The sequence below is a fragment of the Phalaenopsis equestris genome, unplaced genomic scaffold (assembly GCF_001263595.1).
Source record: "Phalaenopsis equestris unplaced genomic scaffold, ASM126359v1 Scaffold000511, whole genome shotgun sequence".
Taxonomy (NCBI): Eukaryota; Viridiplantae; Streptophyta; class Magnoliopsida; order Asparagales; family Orchidaceae; genus Phalaenopsis; species Phalaenopsis equestris.
In genome coordinates, this window is record NW_018164951.1 from 1,526,292 (window position 1) to 1,541,551 (window position 15,260).

Here is a 15,260-nt window from a genome sequence, read left to right on the forward strand (position 1 = left end):
TACTTATGCATGAAAAGGTGTACTTCACATTTTAAAAGTCAAAATAATGGTATTTTTGATGTGATATAAAAGATTTGGGTGGTTGATATAAAAGATTTGGGTGGTATAAATGTGAAAAGTAAAGCTTAGGTGTTAGATATGTAAATACATACGAATTGGGTGGTATGTATGTAAATTACCCTAGAAAAATTATGTCAATTGGCCGAAAACCCCTGCGTCGTGCTTTCAGATTTGTCCTGGCATTATATGAGGGCTCATGAAAGTCCTAATGATGCAAGGCCGAATCTCATGCTAGATTGGACTGCTTCATTAAATTCTTGTCCGCCATACATAAAATTCACTTTATCTATTTTATGGTTATGATTAATTGCTTTGCATATTACTATATGGTTACGATAAATGCTATCCTATTTTCTTGATAATTACTATAATATACATCTTCTTATGTAGTATGCAGTGTGTTAGATGCATTTATCATGATTGAAGAAGAAATAACTTGATCTTTAGCCAACCATTCAATGTTGTTGTATAGTTGCCAATGAGATGCTTAGATGATAAAGATTTTCATTGAAGGAATCCTTTTATTTATGAATCAAATTATGAGCACCTTAACCTAGTCTTCTTGCTGTAGGTAGAACTTTTTTCATTAGTATGGCTTTTTATTTTTTATTATAATTTTTCTCTGCTAGCTTAGCAATCATCTTGTTGGATAAAGGCTTGTTGCTGCTTGTTGATTTTTTTATTTTAGGTTAGCAATCATCTTGCTATAATTATTTCTTGCACTATTGGTTTGCTCCAGGATCAGTAATAGCAACAAAGGATATGAACATCAACAATAGAAGCAAGCAACAACAGTAGTTGAGAAGCAAGCATCGACAATAGTATAAAACATAGCAGTAGCAGCTAAAGGTACAAGTGGTAATAGTAGTGAGGATCAATGACTTGTGCTGTAGGGATTAGAGTGGTTTGGCTTTGGCTACAATACCTGCCAATGAGTGCTAGATGGAAAACTTTGGCTTTTGTTATAATAATAAAAGCCACAGGTGTGTGGGGTTGGACTTCGGGTGGAGAGAAACATAGAAGGAAAAGAAAAAGGATTTTTGGAGATATCCAAACTGAGTTCATTACAGATAATTACACTTATTTATAGTTAATTTCTGTTAGGATACGTTCTTATTGATTTCCTAAACAAACTTCACAAAAGAGGGTAACCTATCTTAAATAAATAAAATAACAAACTAGATAAATTTAAAATTAAAGGATAATAACAATGTAATTTTGTTTTAATTTAGAATTTTAGAAAGTAAACATGCATAATCAACTTCAAAATTCAAATCCATTAATTTTCTATTATAATATGGATTTTGATTCGGTCAACTAGACTACCTGTCTCAAGGTCATTGAACAAGCATCTGTTTAATGATCCATGTGCAGACTCTTGGTGATTTTCGCTTTAATCTTAGTAGTGTGTTATAGGAGACAACACCATTGATTATCTCCATTGTGGAATCAAAATAATAAAAATTTAGCAGATATGAATTGTTTAGTCTTTCCACGATCTAATGCTAAAATTATGGTTATAGATGATCTAAATGGTTATCTATGAAACTTGATCCTCAGATAATGGGTTCCTTTTTTTTTAAGAATTTAATACTTGTAAAATTAAGGCTCCTAATGAGATAAAGTTAGTGTGGAATGCTTTTCATGATAAATGACCTTTCATGCCAACACAGAATATTTCCTTTTGCTTATGTATTATTGTGGTAGTCTTCTACCCTAGGAGAATATGCAATCTAAAGGTACTTTCTATTCTAAAAATAAATCATCCATGGCAAGTAGGATTTCTTCCTATTCTAAAAATGAATCATCCATAGCAAATAGGATTTTTTTCTGACTCAATCATGCATGAAAGGCTCCAAGGCATTCAAAATATTCACATTTTCTACTGAGTATGTCTCCACTTATGGCAGTAGTTTTAACTAGTAATCATTATTTCCGATGTTCTTGAGAATTTTAAAATGTCAATACTTGATTGGATTCAACATTTTTTCTCATTTTCTCGAGTTTGTATTTTTGTTTGGTCTATTGCAGTTTATTCACTTCCAATGTATAAATTTTGCAATTGGTCTATGAAAATCTCTAAGCACTTTCTTGGTCAACGTCTACCCCACCATCAATGATGGGGGTGATGGAGACGGGCAGATCAAGAGGTTTTGTTGCAAGCTCCCTTGGTAGGGTTCAAATGTTTTTGTTTTGGATGAGTGAAACTTTGATAGAATTTAGTCCTAAGTTTTGGGATGCTGCTTGTTGTACCCTCATAGAAAATACAATTATTCTGCTCACCATCTCCATTTGGACATCAGTCTTAGAATGAAGGGCAATACTCATTTTTCATTTAGCATCCATCTGGTCATAAGGCCTCCTAGAACTATCTATCTTGATCATGTATAATGGAATTACGTAATTCCAAATGTTCCCATATATGCTAGAAGAGCTTGATGGCCTCCACGATATGATTGTTTTTCTGCGCAACCATATAGAGGTAGCCATGACCCCTAATAGATTAGCTTGATGGCCTCCACGATATGATTGTTTTTCTGCAGGTGGTTAGAATAACCATTTTTAGAAGTTTGTTTGCAACCATATAGAGGTAGCCATGACCCCTTATAGATTTTTTTTTTCAAATCTCCTAGAAAAGTCATGAAGATGTTTTTCCATGGACTGCTTGGTAAGGCCAACGAAGTGAATAATCCTAGATTCTTTGTTTGCGGGTTTAGTGTTTCTACAGAGTATAATCCTTTCAGGTACTTACATCCAGCTGATGCATGTTCGACCAATAAACATTCATCTTCACTTCAAAGTTTCCACTACCTTGGATGTGTGGGCTTCTTGCATCCATTGGAATTGGTTTACAGAATTTGATGTGCGTTGTTACCTTTGTAGATATGGTTATCTTCTTGAGAAAACTCTAAAAGTGTTTTCCTCTTTTAAGTCCTCCAATATTTATCCTTATGGAATTGCTCTTGATATTCTTTCTGCAGAGTAATCTCAAACTTCATAGTAATAATACTCGAGTAGAAAAGCATTAGAGGGACTTGGAGAGCATTTCAACCATTATGTTGCTACTCCCTTTTTATACTTGCTCACTATATTGAATTGTTTAAGCTAACTCACCCACTTCATATGTCGAGTTGACTATTTATTTAGTTTGAGTAGACAAATACTACAGTGGTTTATGCTATGTATGTACCACAATCTCTTTTCTCAGAAGATAAGCATGTCAAATCTTCACTACTTGATGCACTGCCAACTTCTTGTACTAGTTGGATGGTTGTTCTGAGCTTTTTAAAATATGTAAGAGTGATAAGTAGCGAGTCTCCCTTCCTGCATTATTACTGCTCTCATTGTTTATCTACTAGCATCAACCTTTAGATTGAACAGCTATTGCAACTTTGGCAAGCCTATCACGTGGGTCTTGCTTATCATTTTTTTTCAACAAATGGAATGTATCCTTTGCTTCTGGTGTTATTAGAAATAGGCAATAGTTTTGGTTCAAGCAATGTGGCGGAGAAGCAAATATTGAAAACTGATAGATGAACTTATAGACATGTTGGCAAGCTCCCATGAAACTTATTATATCAATCGTTGTCTATGGTTTGGGCTGCTTATTGAGTGCCTTTACCTATGTTGGATCAATTGAGTTTGCCGATTGCCCTTGCAAATCCTAATTAGAGGAGAGACTTCTTTGTGAATTAAAAAAACCTTCCTTTAGATAGATAATAGTGAAGTTGCATAAGTATGTTCCATCTGCTCTTACTACAATTTGTGGAAGACCAAGGTATCTTTTAGATAGATGATAATGAAGTTGCATAAGTATAATCCTAGAACATCATTCCTCAGCCTCATGAATGTATATATGAAATTACAAATTATAAATGATAAAATCAATCACTTGTACAACCTCATTTAGACTTAAAAATAATCTTCGTGTATATATGCACTTTGTATAGCTAGATTTGAGATCCAGCTTGGTGATGATAGTAATGGATTTCAATTGATCCAACATATAGTCAATGTGTGACAATGGATAATAGTTCTTTATTATTATTTTGCTAAGCGCAATTATCGACACATTATCTCTGTTTATCATCTTTTTTCAAAACCATCACAATGGGTAATTGCAAGGCTAAATTGTAATAGCCCAAACTCTCACCCATTGAGATATTGTCCACGTTGGTTTAATGGCCTCACGATTTTGCCCCATTGGTGTAACTTCACAAAAGGTCAATTTCCTAGGAGTGCTCCCATGCGAGCATGCTTAACTTTGATATTTCTGTCGAATTACACCATTACACCAAAAGGCATATCGATATTTTAGATTTCGGCTTCATTCTACTTAAGAGGCTTTACAATATTCATTGCTTAAGTAACCGTTATCTTCATCTGTGCTCTTAGCCTAGATTAATCCATGAGGCATATAGGATTCTAGAGGTGGCTTCCATCATGTAGCATTTTTATCGCATCTTGGGCTTAAGAGGTAGATCCCATGTAATGTTCTGATACCATTTGTAACAACCCGAACTCTCACCCATCGAAATATTGTCTGCTTTGGCCTAATGGCCTCATAGTTTTGCCTCATTGGTATAACTTCTCAGTAGGTCACCCATCTTAGGAGCTCTTGCCTCATTGGTATAACTTCCCAGTAGGTCACCCATCTTAGGAGCTCTCTCATGTGAGTACACTTAACTTTGGAGTTTGTGGCGAAATTTCACCATTACACCAAAAGGCACCTCAATTTTTAAGTGTTCGGTTTCATTCCACTTAAGGGTTTTCACATAAATAACCGCATTCTTTGACTGTGCAACATATTTTATAATCACTTCACTCTCTTCTAATACCTTGGAAGGTTTGGTAGTGGCACATTTGAGATCAACTAGATATCATACCCTGCAAGTCATTTTGGTGGCATGCCCTAAACCTCCAAGAAAAGCAATGCATACTTTTCCAATAGTTTCTACAATCATAGATCTTTAGTTTTGCTCAATACAAAAGGAATGAAACTTTTTTTTTCTTTCATGGTAGGCCTAATAAGCAAAATTAAAAATTTTCTACAACACTTGTTGTTTGCCACAAAGTAGTAGTCTTATTTTTTCAAGATGTTGATGCCTTGATGGCATTAAGCTCACACTTGACTTATATTCTTAGGTCGAACTCCTCTCATGTTTTCACATGGGATTATGGCCCTTTCATTATATTCTTTAATATTGCCATCAGAGATGAGCTCAGCATGGTATTGTTTGCACAAATGTAGTAGTCCTGGCCATCAGAGATGAGCTCAGCATGGTATTGTTTGCAGTAGTAGTCCTATTTTATTCATCCTTTTGTATTTATTAGGGAACAATTCAAGGTGTGCTTTTCATTATTTATCCTTGGTATGACCGATTATCTATCAATAGCCTTTTTTTAGAGTTTCAGGTTTTGTATCTTGACCTTCCTTTTATCCTTGCTCCTTTATTTTTTAGGAAGAAGACTCCCTTTTAAAGGTGCTTGGGGTTGCAATTTGTAAATAGAGCCTCGAGGTTTACGTCATCAATATTTGTATTTTCTTATCGATATAAGAACAGTTGAAGCCAACTATATAATTTTTTATGCCTCTTTTTCCTTTCCATGCTTGATCTCATGTTTGTTTGGTTGTGGTGCATAGTGCTTGCTCTTAATGATGCTTCTGAATTGAATTTAGAAAATATTGTTACGAATGGTGTTACACCCAAAGGTTTGACTAAGATTGAGTGATTTATGCAGTTTGTGGCTCCCATGGATTAGGGCCCCTTCTATCAAGGTTGAGTAAGTTTTAAGAGGTTTGACTGCCATGATGGCTCCATCTTGTTGAATGGGGCTCTTAGTGTGTAATACTTGATGATGATGAAAACTTTTGCTAGTGGTTGATTGAGAGCTCTCAATTGAAAATGGTTAAGAAATCGATAATGTTGGTTTTATCATACATTGAACGGTTGAAAAATGCTTTATTAATCTTTTTAAGTTGAAAATGAGTTTGAACACTTGTGTATTCAATCCAAGGCCAACCTTGACCCTCTTTTGATTTCATGTTCTCTATCAATGTCCATTGCTTTACCCAACTTTTTGGGATCAACTCAGGGTGCTTTTGTTTCGGCTTGTGGCTATACGAAATATCAATTCAAAAGTTGGTATAGAAAATCAGTTGTTCAGAAGCTGGTGTTTCAATAGTGTTGGTTAGTTTGAAAAATATAGTTTTAAAAGTGTTGTCAGTGAATAAATGTCTGAAATACTCTTATGTTATTTTTTTTAAATAAAATTAAATAGAAAAAACCCTAATACTTTTTAATAATTATAAATTAAACATGCTTTGTTTAGTCCTTAAAATATATATGCTATATACATATTAATTTCATTCCGTGTGTGTGTAGATATATATTTATTAAGATTTCGTTATTTATAGAAAAAGTGAAAAAATCTTGCATCTGAATGAAATTAATATGTATTTAGCATGGAAATCAAAGTAACTTTGGCATACCAAACAACAAATCCTGCCAAAATTCATGACCCACCAAAACTTTAGCGGGGTAAAACAGGGGAGCGCGAGGCTCCAACTCCGGATGCGGTCTCCCAAGTGCGTTCGTGAGGGAGAAGAGTCACTGCCACATGTTTGTAACAGCAAGTTTAGGAAGCACAAATCAAACAATTTATTAGTGAACTCGGTCCCAAAGCAGGCTGAAAAGCTGAAACAAATGGACCCTTAAGTAGAAGGATATAGAAGGCAACCACAATTCCTGGTAATAAGGCTAATCATTTTGTTCATGATGGTTAGGTTGCTTTGTCATTTTTCATGTTAATATGGCTGCTGCTTGAACAGAAACCTGCTGGATTCTCAATTTTGCATGAAAGGATGTAAAGCAGAATATTTGAAAATATATACTTCTAAGCTGATGTAAAGATAAAAATTAACTTCAATGTTATCAGATTCGTGAATAAAATATGACTAATAGGACTAAAATCACAGTCTCATCTTTTCATAAACTCAGAAGATATTAACGATAAACTCTACTATTACAGATATATTTCTACATAAATATCTGATGTGCAAAGTTTGAAGAAGAAAAAAAGCCAATGAGTTGTAGCATAAGTGGCATTATTCTGGTCTTCTAAGAAATGGGGAGTTTTGTTTTTGCTTGTTCCTTTTTTTTGGCAGTTTGACCCTTGTAACTATTTTTGGAGGCCATATACTTTAAGCTCGAGCTATTGTTCGTTAAGAGAGAAGGTTTGGCTCAAATCTACTTAAAAATCGCAACTAGCCGTAGTGTATCTGCCATGTCCCACACAAGTTTTATTGAAGTTTTTTTTATTATTAAAATGTAGAGTATATTTTTTCCTATATTTGGCACGTTTTAATGTCCTACAGAATGCATGTTCGTGTTGACACATGTTGAACACTTTATAATCTTATGTTTTGGTAAGGAAACAAATATTAAATGAAACGACTTATGATGGTAATTATTATGAATGCTACGTTAGTGTTACTGTTGACTGTATCAAGTCTCCAACCTCAGTTTTCCTTACTCCGAGAAGGCTGCTTGATAGTAGTTTTAGTCTACTTATTTCTCCATGATGGCGGGAGGCCCATGAATTGGTTTCATCCCCTTCAATGAACTTACTTGGCAGCAGTTATTTGGCAAATTAACTAAGGCAGATAGTTTGTTCCATGATTCTAAAAATTAGCCATGAATGGTTGCAAATAGTAATAAAAAAAGGTCTTTTCTTGCAAACACGCAATACTTACATGTTTTTCATTGATAAAAAACAGGGTATACGGGTGCAAGTAAGGAGTGTGTATATTGAGAGCAGAAGCCAACCATCAAAAGGGCAGTACTTCTTTGCTTATAGAATTCGAATCACTAATAATTCTGAGCATCCTGTACAAATCCTTAGACGGCACTGGATCATAACTGACGGCAACGAGAGAACCGAGAACATCTGGTCTATATTCCATTTTCACTTCGTGCTTCTTAGACTGAATTTCAGATTTTTAATATCTATTTGCTGAAGCCTTTCTTGTTTCCTCTGCTCATGGCTTGTGTTATAACTAATTGAACTGGAGCTTCCTATTTCTTTGGCAGGGGAGTTGGCGTTATAGGAGAACAACCTGTGATACTTCCAAATACTGGATTTGAGTACTCTTCTGCCTGTCCCTTGAGTACTCCTAATGGAAGAATGGTAAGTTTGCTCTATAATATCCCTCTTTTTGAATATTAAGGCATTTGCTATCTTCTAAATAAGGTCCAATTGAGAGCATTAAGTGGTTCATTGTAGCTATTATAAGTATATATTCCTTATTTCCCTTTAGGCCCCATTTTGGTTGCTTTCGAGGCAGAATATACTTTTTTTAAACTCAAGGGTTTCATTTTCTATTGTCAGTTATATCAAATATGAAATGCTATTTAAGTAACTCTTAGGGTTACAAATTTGAGTCAATCATACTTAATGAAATTAAGTTTACTTATTTGAGTTAGTCACTTGATCGGTTGATAGTCCACATCAAATGTGTCTAGAACCCTATTATTTATTGGATATATCAGAAAATAATCCATAGACAAATGAAGCCTACTTAATGCTCCTTATTGATGATGTGTAAATTATTATATGTAAGGGTTTGAATCCCCGCTAGTGTGGGGTGAGTTACTCGAATTGTTAGGTGCATTAGGGATGATTGAGACTCTTATAATAACCTCAAGCTATATATATAGATATTTATAAAGGTTGATCACCGATCACCGCAGTCTGGCTGAGGGGCGGACTCCCCTTCCAGAAAGATGTGCAATTCGATCCTATGCTCCTAGGTATCGAACCCACGACCCGAGGGACTTACACCAAATGCCGCAACCAATGAGTCAGGCTAAGGAGCGCGCGCGCGCAAACACACACACACACACACACACACATGGATCACAAGGAATGCGGAAGGCCGGAATTGGAACGGTGGTCGTCGAGAATTGGAAGCCAAGATAAAGCCAAGATGACAGGAATTCAGAAGGTGGAACAACGAGGAAAAATTTATTTATTTATTTTTATTTGTTGCCATTACTATTTTTTAGTTATAATGAGGGAATTTGATGGTTAAAAAGTGGGAATATGAAAAAAATTCAGTTTTTTCTCCATTTTCTTTGTTTAAATCCAATTGCTTTTAATGTTAGGCTTCTTTCTAAGACTATAAATAGAGATCATTAATTAAAGAAAAATTCACAAGTGAGAGGAGTAAAAGAGGGAGAGTGGAGAGTAGAGTTTCCTTGATTCATATGCGGCTAATCAGCGTCCCAAAAGAAGAAAGTGTTCTCTTCTTGCGTAACAGACAAGCAACGTGATCTTTTACATTACAGTGCAGAAAAATGTCCCCGTCTGACGTAGCAGACGAGCAACGAGATCTTCTTGTGTTGTAATGTAGGAGAAAGTCATCTTCGTCTTGCATAACAGACAATCAACAGGATCTTCTTTCACATTAGTGAGATGAAGAAAGTTAATTTTCTTCGTCTTGCATAACAGACAATCAACAGGATCTTATTTCACATTAGTGAGATGAAGAAAGTTAATTCCGTCCATGCCCAACAGGTGACTTGAGATCTTGTTGTTGCTATTTCGCATTCCAGTGAAGATGAAAAAAATGCTAGAGTTTTCCCGCCACGCTTTGAGGGGAATATTTTTATGCTTATGTGGCAGCGATATCTTTTGTAACGTTTGCGTCAGTTCTTGTTGGTCTTTATGGTATTTTGAAAACAACATGAAAATTTTACTAGAATAAAAATAAAATTTTATAGGTTAGTCATTTACTCAAGTAAGATAATTTGGAGTTGTACTTCTCATCGATAACCTCGATGATTTTCTTCTAGTTCCCCTCACCTCGTTCTTGTAAGTAGTGACCTAAGCGGCATTGGCGTATCAGACGTTCAATTTCTTTATTTAGTTGAAAACATCTTTTTGTTACTTGTTCTTTCGCTTGGTGGAAATTACAATATTGAGACTGGTCTCTATTCATTTAGATTTTTTAACGGACTTGGCCACTTGACACCTCTTCATCCTTGATGGTCATTAAGATGTTGATACGTAATGTGTTGAGTGACATGTATTTTTTTCTGATCAAGGCTCATGATTCACCTGTGGTTCAAACTTTTTTCTTTGTGAAATTTAATCGGTATGCCTGGTGTTATTCTTGCGCTTGTCCCCTAATCGCTTGAATTGTACCTTATGTGCACTGATAGCATCTGCCGAGATTTGAGCTTCAACATGATGGACAAGATCGAGGTAAGAACGAACTGTCTCCCATATTAGTGATGAGTAGACAAGTACTGGGCAGAGCTCTCAAAGAAAGACTCATCTCAGTAACTTTGGATCCACTCCTGGAATCTAGCAGGCTTCAATGAAGAACCTGCAAAAGTATTTCTTGAGAGATTCCCCCTCATTCTAGCAAACACCCGATAAGTGGGATAAATCTTTGATGATCCTTCTATTTGCTATGAATTATCTACAAATAGTCTGACAAACACATTGAATGTGTTGATGGTGTCTCCATGTAGGGAGTAAAACCATGTGCAAGCTTAAACCTTGAGAGTCGCAAAGAACACTTGATAGAGAAGTGCATTAGAGACACAATGAATATGCATGATGGTTCGATAATGGTCGACGTGCTCGTATGGGTCAGTTACCCCTTCATAGGCATCGATATTCGGGAGTTTGAAGCCCGTTGGAATAGGGTGGCGGAGAACTGCATCAGCCAAAGGAGAGGATTCTTGGAAGTTATGGCGAGCGAGGAAGTGATCCCTTTTATCCAGAGGGAACTCTTCCCGAACCAGGCATTCTAGCTCATCACGGATGATATTAGCAGAAGCGATAGTAAGGCTGGGCGGTGATAGGTGAGTCACATGAGACATTTGAGTGAAACTTGTAATGTCGAGGAGATCAGCGTCCCATCTCGACAGGGGAATTGTTTCATCACGGGGAGAGCACCCGGTGACAGGTAGTTCCTGTTGAATGTTGAACTGGTAGTAAGTTCTATTGTGTTGCAATTGTCGCTCCCCACGTAGGAGTTGTAGAATCCTCAGTTGAGATGCCTTCTTCTTGCGTACTCGGTTTTCCATAGAAGGACTTGAGCCACCTTTGTTACTGGGATGACATCTTTCAGAGTGGGAGGATGTAGAGGCTTGGCACCCTTAGCTTCGCGACTTCCTTCTTGAATAATAGGTGTTGGAACGAGATTCTCCGTTGTTGCGAGATTTCTTCTGGTGGTCATGCAGCAAGTCTCGCAAGTACTTCAGTGATAAGAATGTTTTATTCCCACATTGGTGCTAAACTGGTGTGCTAGAAAATTTGTGTCAGTAAAGTAATATATTATTGTCTTAGTGTGGTACGCAGATTCAGTACACACTCAGAAGAGAGAAAACAACAATTACTAACACCAAAAATTTTAACGTGAAAAACTCGTAAAAGGAAAAATTATGAGGCCTGATCCAGCTGAAAATTGCTACATAATATGATGATTATAGTTGCAATCACTTATCTCACAGACGGAAAAATGGTTACTTGGTCTCCCAAGTCACAATGTCGACGTGTGGATGAACTTGTTGCAAAGAACTAGCGACTACCAATAGCGATCGACGACAGTCGTCAGGTGGTGTTCTACGGTGATCGACTGCAATCGACCACAATCGGAGGTGGATGACGGCGGTCGGCGGTGGTCGATAATGGCAGGAGTGTTGCTGGACTTCAGCTCTTTCTCAAGACTCAAGCTCTCTTTTCTTTTTTCATGAGAGGATGAAACTCTATTTATAGTGTCTCGACTACAACTATAGCAATAATATGAATTACTTTAATTGGACGATCCAAAAAGTTTCTTTTGATCAGATTGATCAAACAGCGTTTGATGGACATTTGAGTGCTTTAATGATGAATTGAGCGATCTAGTGTTCGTTGGATTCGTCTTGTCAAGACGCTCGATTCGAACATAAGCTCGTCAGATTCAACATCAGTTTGAACTTAAAAAAATGCCTTGAAAGCTTCCAAAAGTGATTTAATGTCTTCATATGTGCTTGATTTGACTCGTATTGGATCGATTTTGGTGTCATTATGTCTGTCTCGTAGAGCCAGACAATTTAACTGTAAGTTTGTTGAAATATGCTTTCCGGATGATTTTTTATTAAAATTTGAATGATTCTTGCTAAAAAAAAGTGCATCGAGATCAATGCCATGCATCGAGATTCACATTGGATGTTGGAAATTTGTTGATGACGTAGCAGATTAATATAAATGTGATGATGCTACTTTTTAAGATAATGATTTTTTGTCCAATGTTCCTCTATGACATGGATTTGAGCTTCTTACATTGATTCATTGTTTAGGATATAAATATTTTTATCAGTCCGAGTCAATTAGATATCGTTCACTTGGTCAGCTTTCACCCCAGATCTGAAATCATTTTTGATAAAACAACTTATGACTACTGATAAGAATTTTAGGTTAGACTGGCTCGATTCCCAAGACATGTTGCATTCTCGCCTCGAAGATCTCTGAAGGAAAATGTTAGACAAGAAACAAGATTCATTCTCCCGTTCTTCTTGTAGATGTCCCGTCGAAGAGTCGAGATAATTGATGAACTAAATTTATACACAAATACGATTATATAATTTTTTTTTTTTACTTATTTTGCTGAACTAAGGCCCCATGCCGACGTTGTAAAATCGAGCCCACCTGTTGATGTGGTTCATATGAGCGTTCTTGCTGAAATGGTTGAATTGAGCCCATCCACTGAAATGGCTAAATCGAGCCCATCCACTGAAGCGGTTGAATCAAGTCCACCTTTTGAAGCGGTTGAATTAAGCCCATCTAGCAAAATTGTTGTATTCATTCCTCTCGAAAATAAGGTCTAGCCCCCTTATGTGAGGGTAGCTATCGGAGAAAATCATCATGATTATTAAGAACATCTGTCAATCAATCATTGAAAGCTTCACTCGACATTTACAACTTAGTCTTTTCAAGCAGACACCAGAGATGGACATCATACCAGCACCGCCTGACACTGACATCACTATCTTTTCATTAAAGACCCCGGGGAAGGGCACTGTGCAATACAAAATGAGTCTATTTGTGATTTTATTGTTTTTCACTCTTGTGTTTAAAAGGGAAGTCAAAAGGTGTAAAGGAGGAGGTTCTTTTTCAGGGAATCTCGATTTATTTCTCTCTCTAAAATGTTGTAATTTAAGGAACCTACAAGGGTTTAGGCTTTTCCGGAAAACTCAATACATTCTCTAAGGTTTTCTCTCAGGACTCGCATTCATCCGTCTCTTTAATATTCTCTCTGTGATACAAGGTCTTTACCGGATTGTATGCACTCACGAACAATACGAGACTTTATGTCTTAACATAGTACGTAAAAAATCTAAATTTGTTTTTTAAGAATTGAGCGATATGTGCGTAAATCTTCCTTTCTTTTTTTTTTTTTTTTAGTGGCATCCATGTAAATCTTCCTTTTTTTTTTTTTTTTTTTTTTCATTTTGATAACAACACAATTTACTGATTTGGTTTTTTTCCTGAAAATAAATATAGGAAGGTGATTTTGAGATGAAGCATATTGATATGGTTGGATCATCAACTTTCAATGTAGCGATTGCCCCCTTCTCTCTGTCCTGCATGGGAGATGAAGATGGTGGGCTCCTTTAGGGTCTGCACACATGTTTTCTACCTGTTTTAACCTACACTGGGAGGGGATTTTAGCCTTTATGTCCTAAGGTTTATATATTTTTATGTTTTTCAATTCAACCCCAATGTGGACGAAAAGGCTCTCGTACAAATCATGTTTACTTGTATATGTGCATGATGTAATCAATATATAAGATATTTTTAGATTTAGGGGTGCAAAATGATGAGTATTTTTTATTTTATTTTTATTTTTATTTATTTTTTTTTAAGTTTTAGGGTATGTTTGTAATAATATCTTTCTATGTGCATTGCGTTTATTGTCTGATTTTCTAAAAAATAAATTTTTGTAATTTCTCTCTTAAATAGATTTACAATAATTTTTACAAAAAAAAATAAAAAAAATGTTATAGCTGTTCCAAATGAATCCCATATGAATCTCGATGTATAGTTTTAATTCATTATTTTATTTTTTTGTCATAAATTTGATTTTAAAACTATTCGGGTCTTTTTGAGAGGAATGTTGAATAATAATCTGATGCTAAAAAAGTTTAGGTGGCAGACACAAGTTTTTTCTTTTTTTTTTTTAAGTCAGAACGTAGCTAGAAAGCTGTCATCACACCTACCCGGGAGTAGTGCGAAAATGTAAGTTTCAGCAGCAGCATTTTAAAAAGACTTTCCAAATGTAGTTTATCTTAATGAATAAAACTTCTTCGGTGTAGTGTTGCACCACCGCCCCAAACTGACCCTCAGAATTTTGTCGAATTTAATGAACCCTTCTTTTTTGTCCTAAAAACGGCTTTAAATGGTAACATGGTGAAAGAATTATCTTTATGTTTCTTATATTTAGCTAACTTTCTATTTATACAAATAATAATTATTTTGACTTTTAATATTAGCATTTAAATCGTAAATCTTTATGCTTTACTTGTGCCAGACGTCCGCACCAAAAAAAATTGATTTTTTTTTGGTTGTATGCGTGGAGGATTCATATATTAATCTAATTTCAGGCCCAAATATTTGTATGGGGTCATAACTTGAAGTTGACTCGACTAAGGCCCGATCGCGTTCGATCAAATTAGTAAATAAATAAGTTTGAATAATTTTTAAAGAACTTGAAGCTAAAACGAACAAAACACAAATGTTATCGAACTTGTTCATTTAAGTTCATGAATAAATTTGTTTGTAGTTGAACAACTTGTTACATACTCGATATTAAGCTTGTTAATAACTTGTATTATATATTATATATTTATATAATATTTATTTAATTATAGATTTGATAATAATGTATTATTATATTAATAATATCTTTAATTTAATTATTAATTATATATTTATTTTATTAATAAGTAAATGGTAGTTTATAATGAGATATTTACACTTGAAGTGTGTCATAAAAGATTTTTCTTGTGGAGTTATCAGAACCATTTTCTTATGACCGTCTTACTGCAATTAACAATAACATTATTGCTATTATTTTCTTATTAATATGATTGAGTAAATGATGTTTCCTATATCTTTTATGATCAATTTAGTTATTTCAC

General features: G+C 35.3%; 1 protein-coding gene across 1 annotated transcript in view; it reads left to right on the forward strand.

Moving 5' to 3' along the window:
- The window catches only part of LOC110028376, a 20,619-nt gene extending 6,674 nt beyond the window's left edge, over positions 1–13,945 (forward strand). Inside the window, exons 4-6 of the mRNA XM_020730207.1 lie at positions 7,841–8,013; positions 8,154–8,250; positions 13,624–13,945. Coding sequence (XP_020585866.1) covers positions 7,841–8,013; positions 8,154–8,250; positions 13,624–13,737 — 384 coding nt within the window. The 3' untranslated portion in view covers positions 13,738–13,945. The remainder of the gene's footprint in view (positions 1–7,840; positions 8,014–8,153; positions 8,251–13,623) is intronic.
- Positions 13,946–15,260: the final 1,315 nt, after the last annotated feature.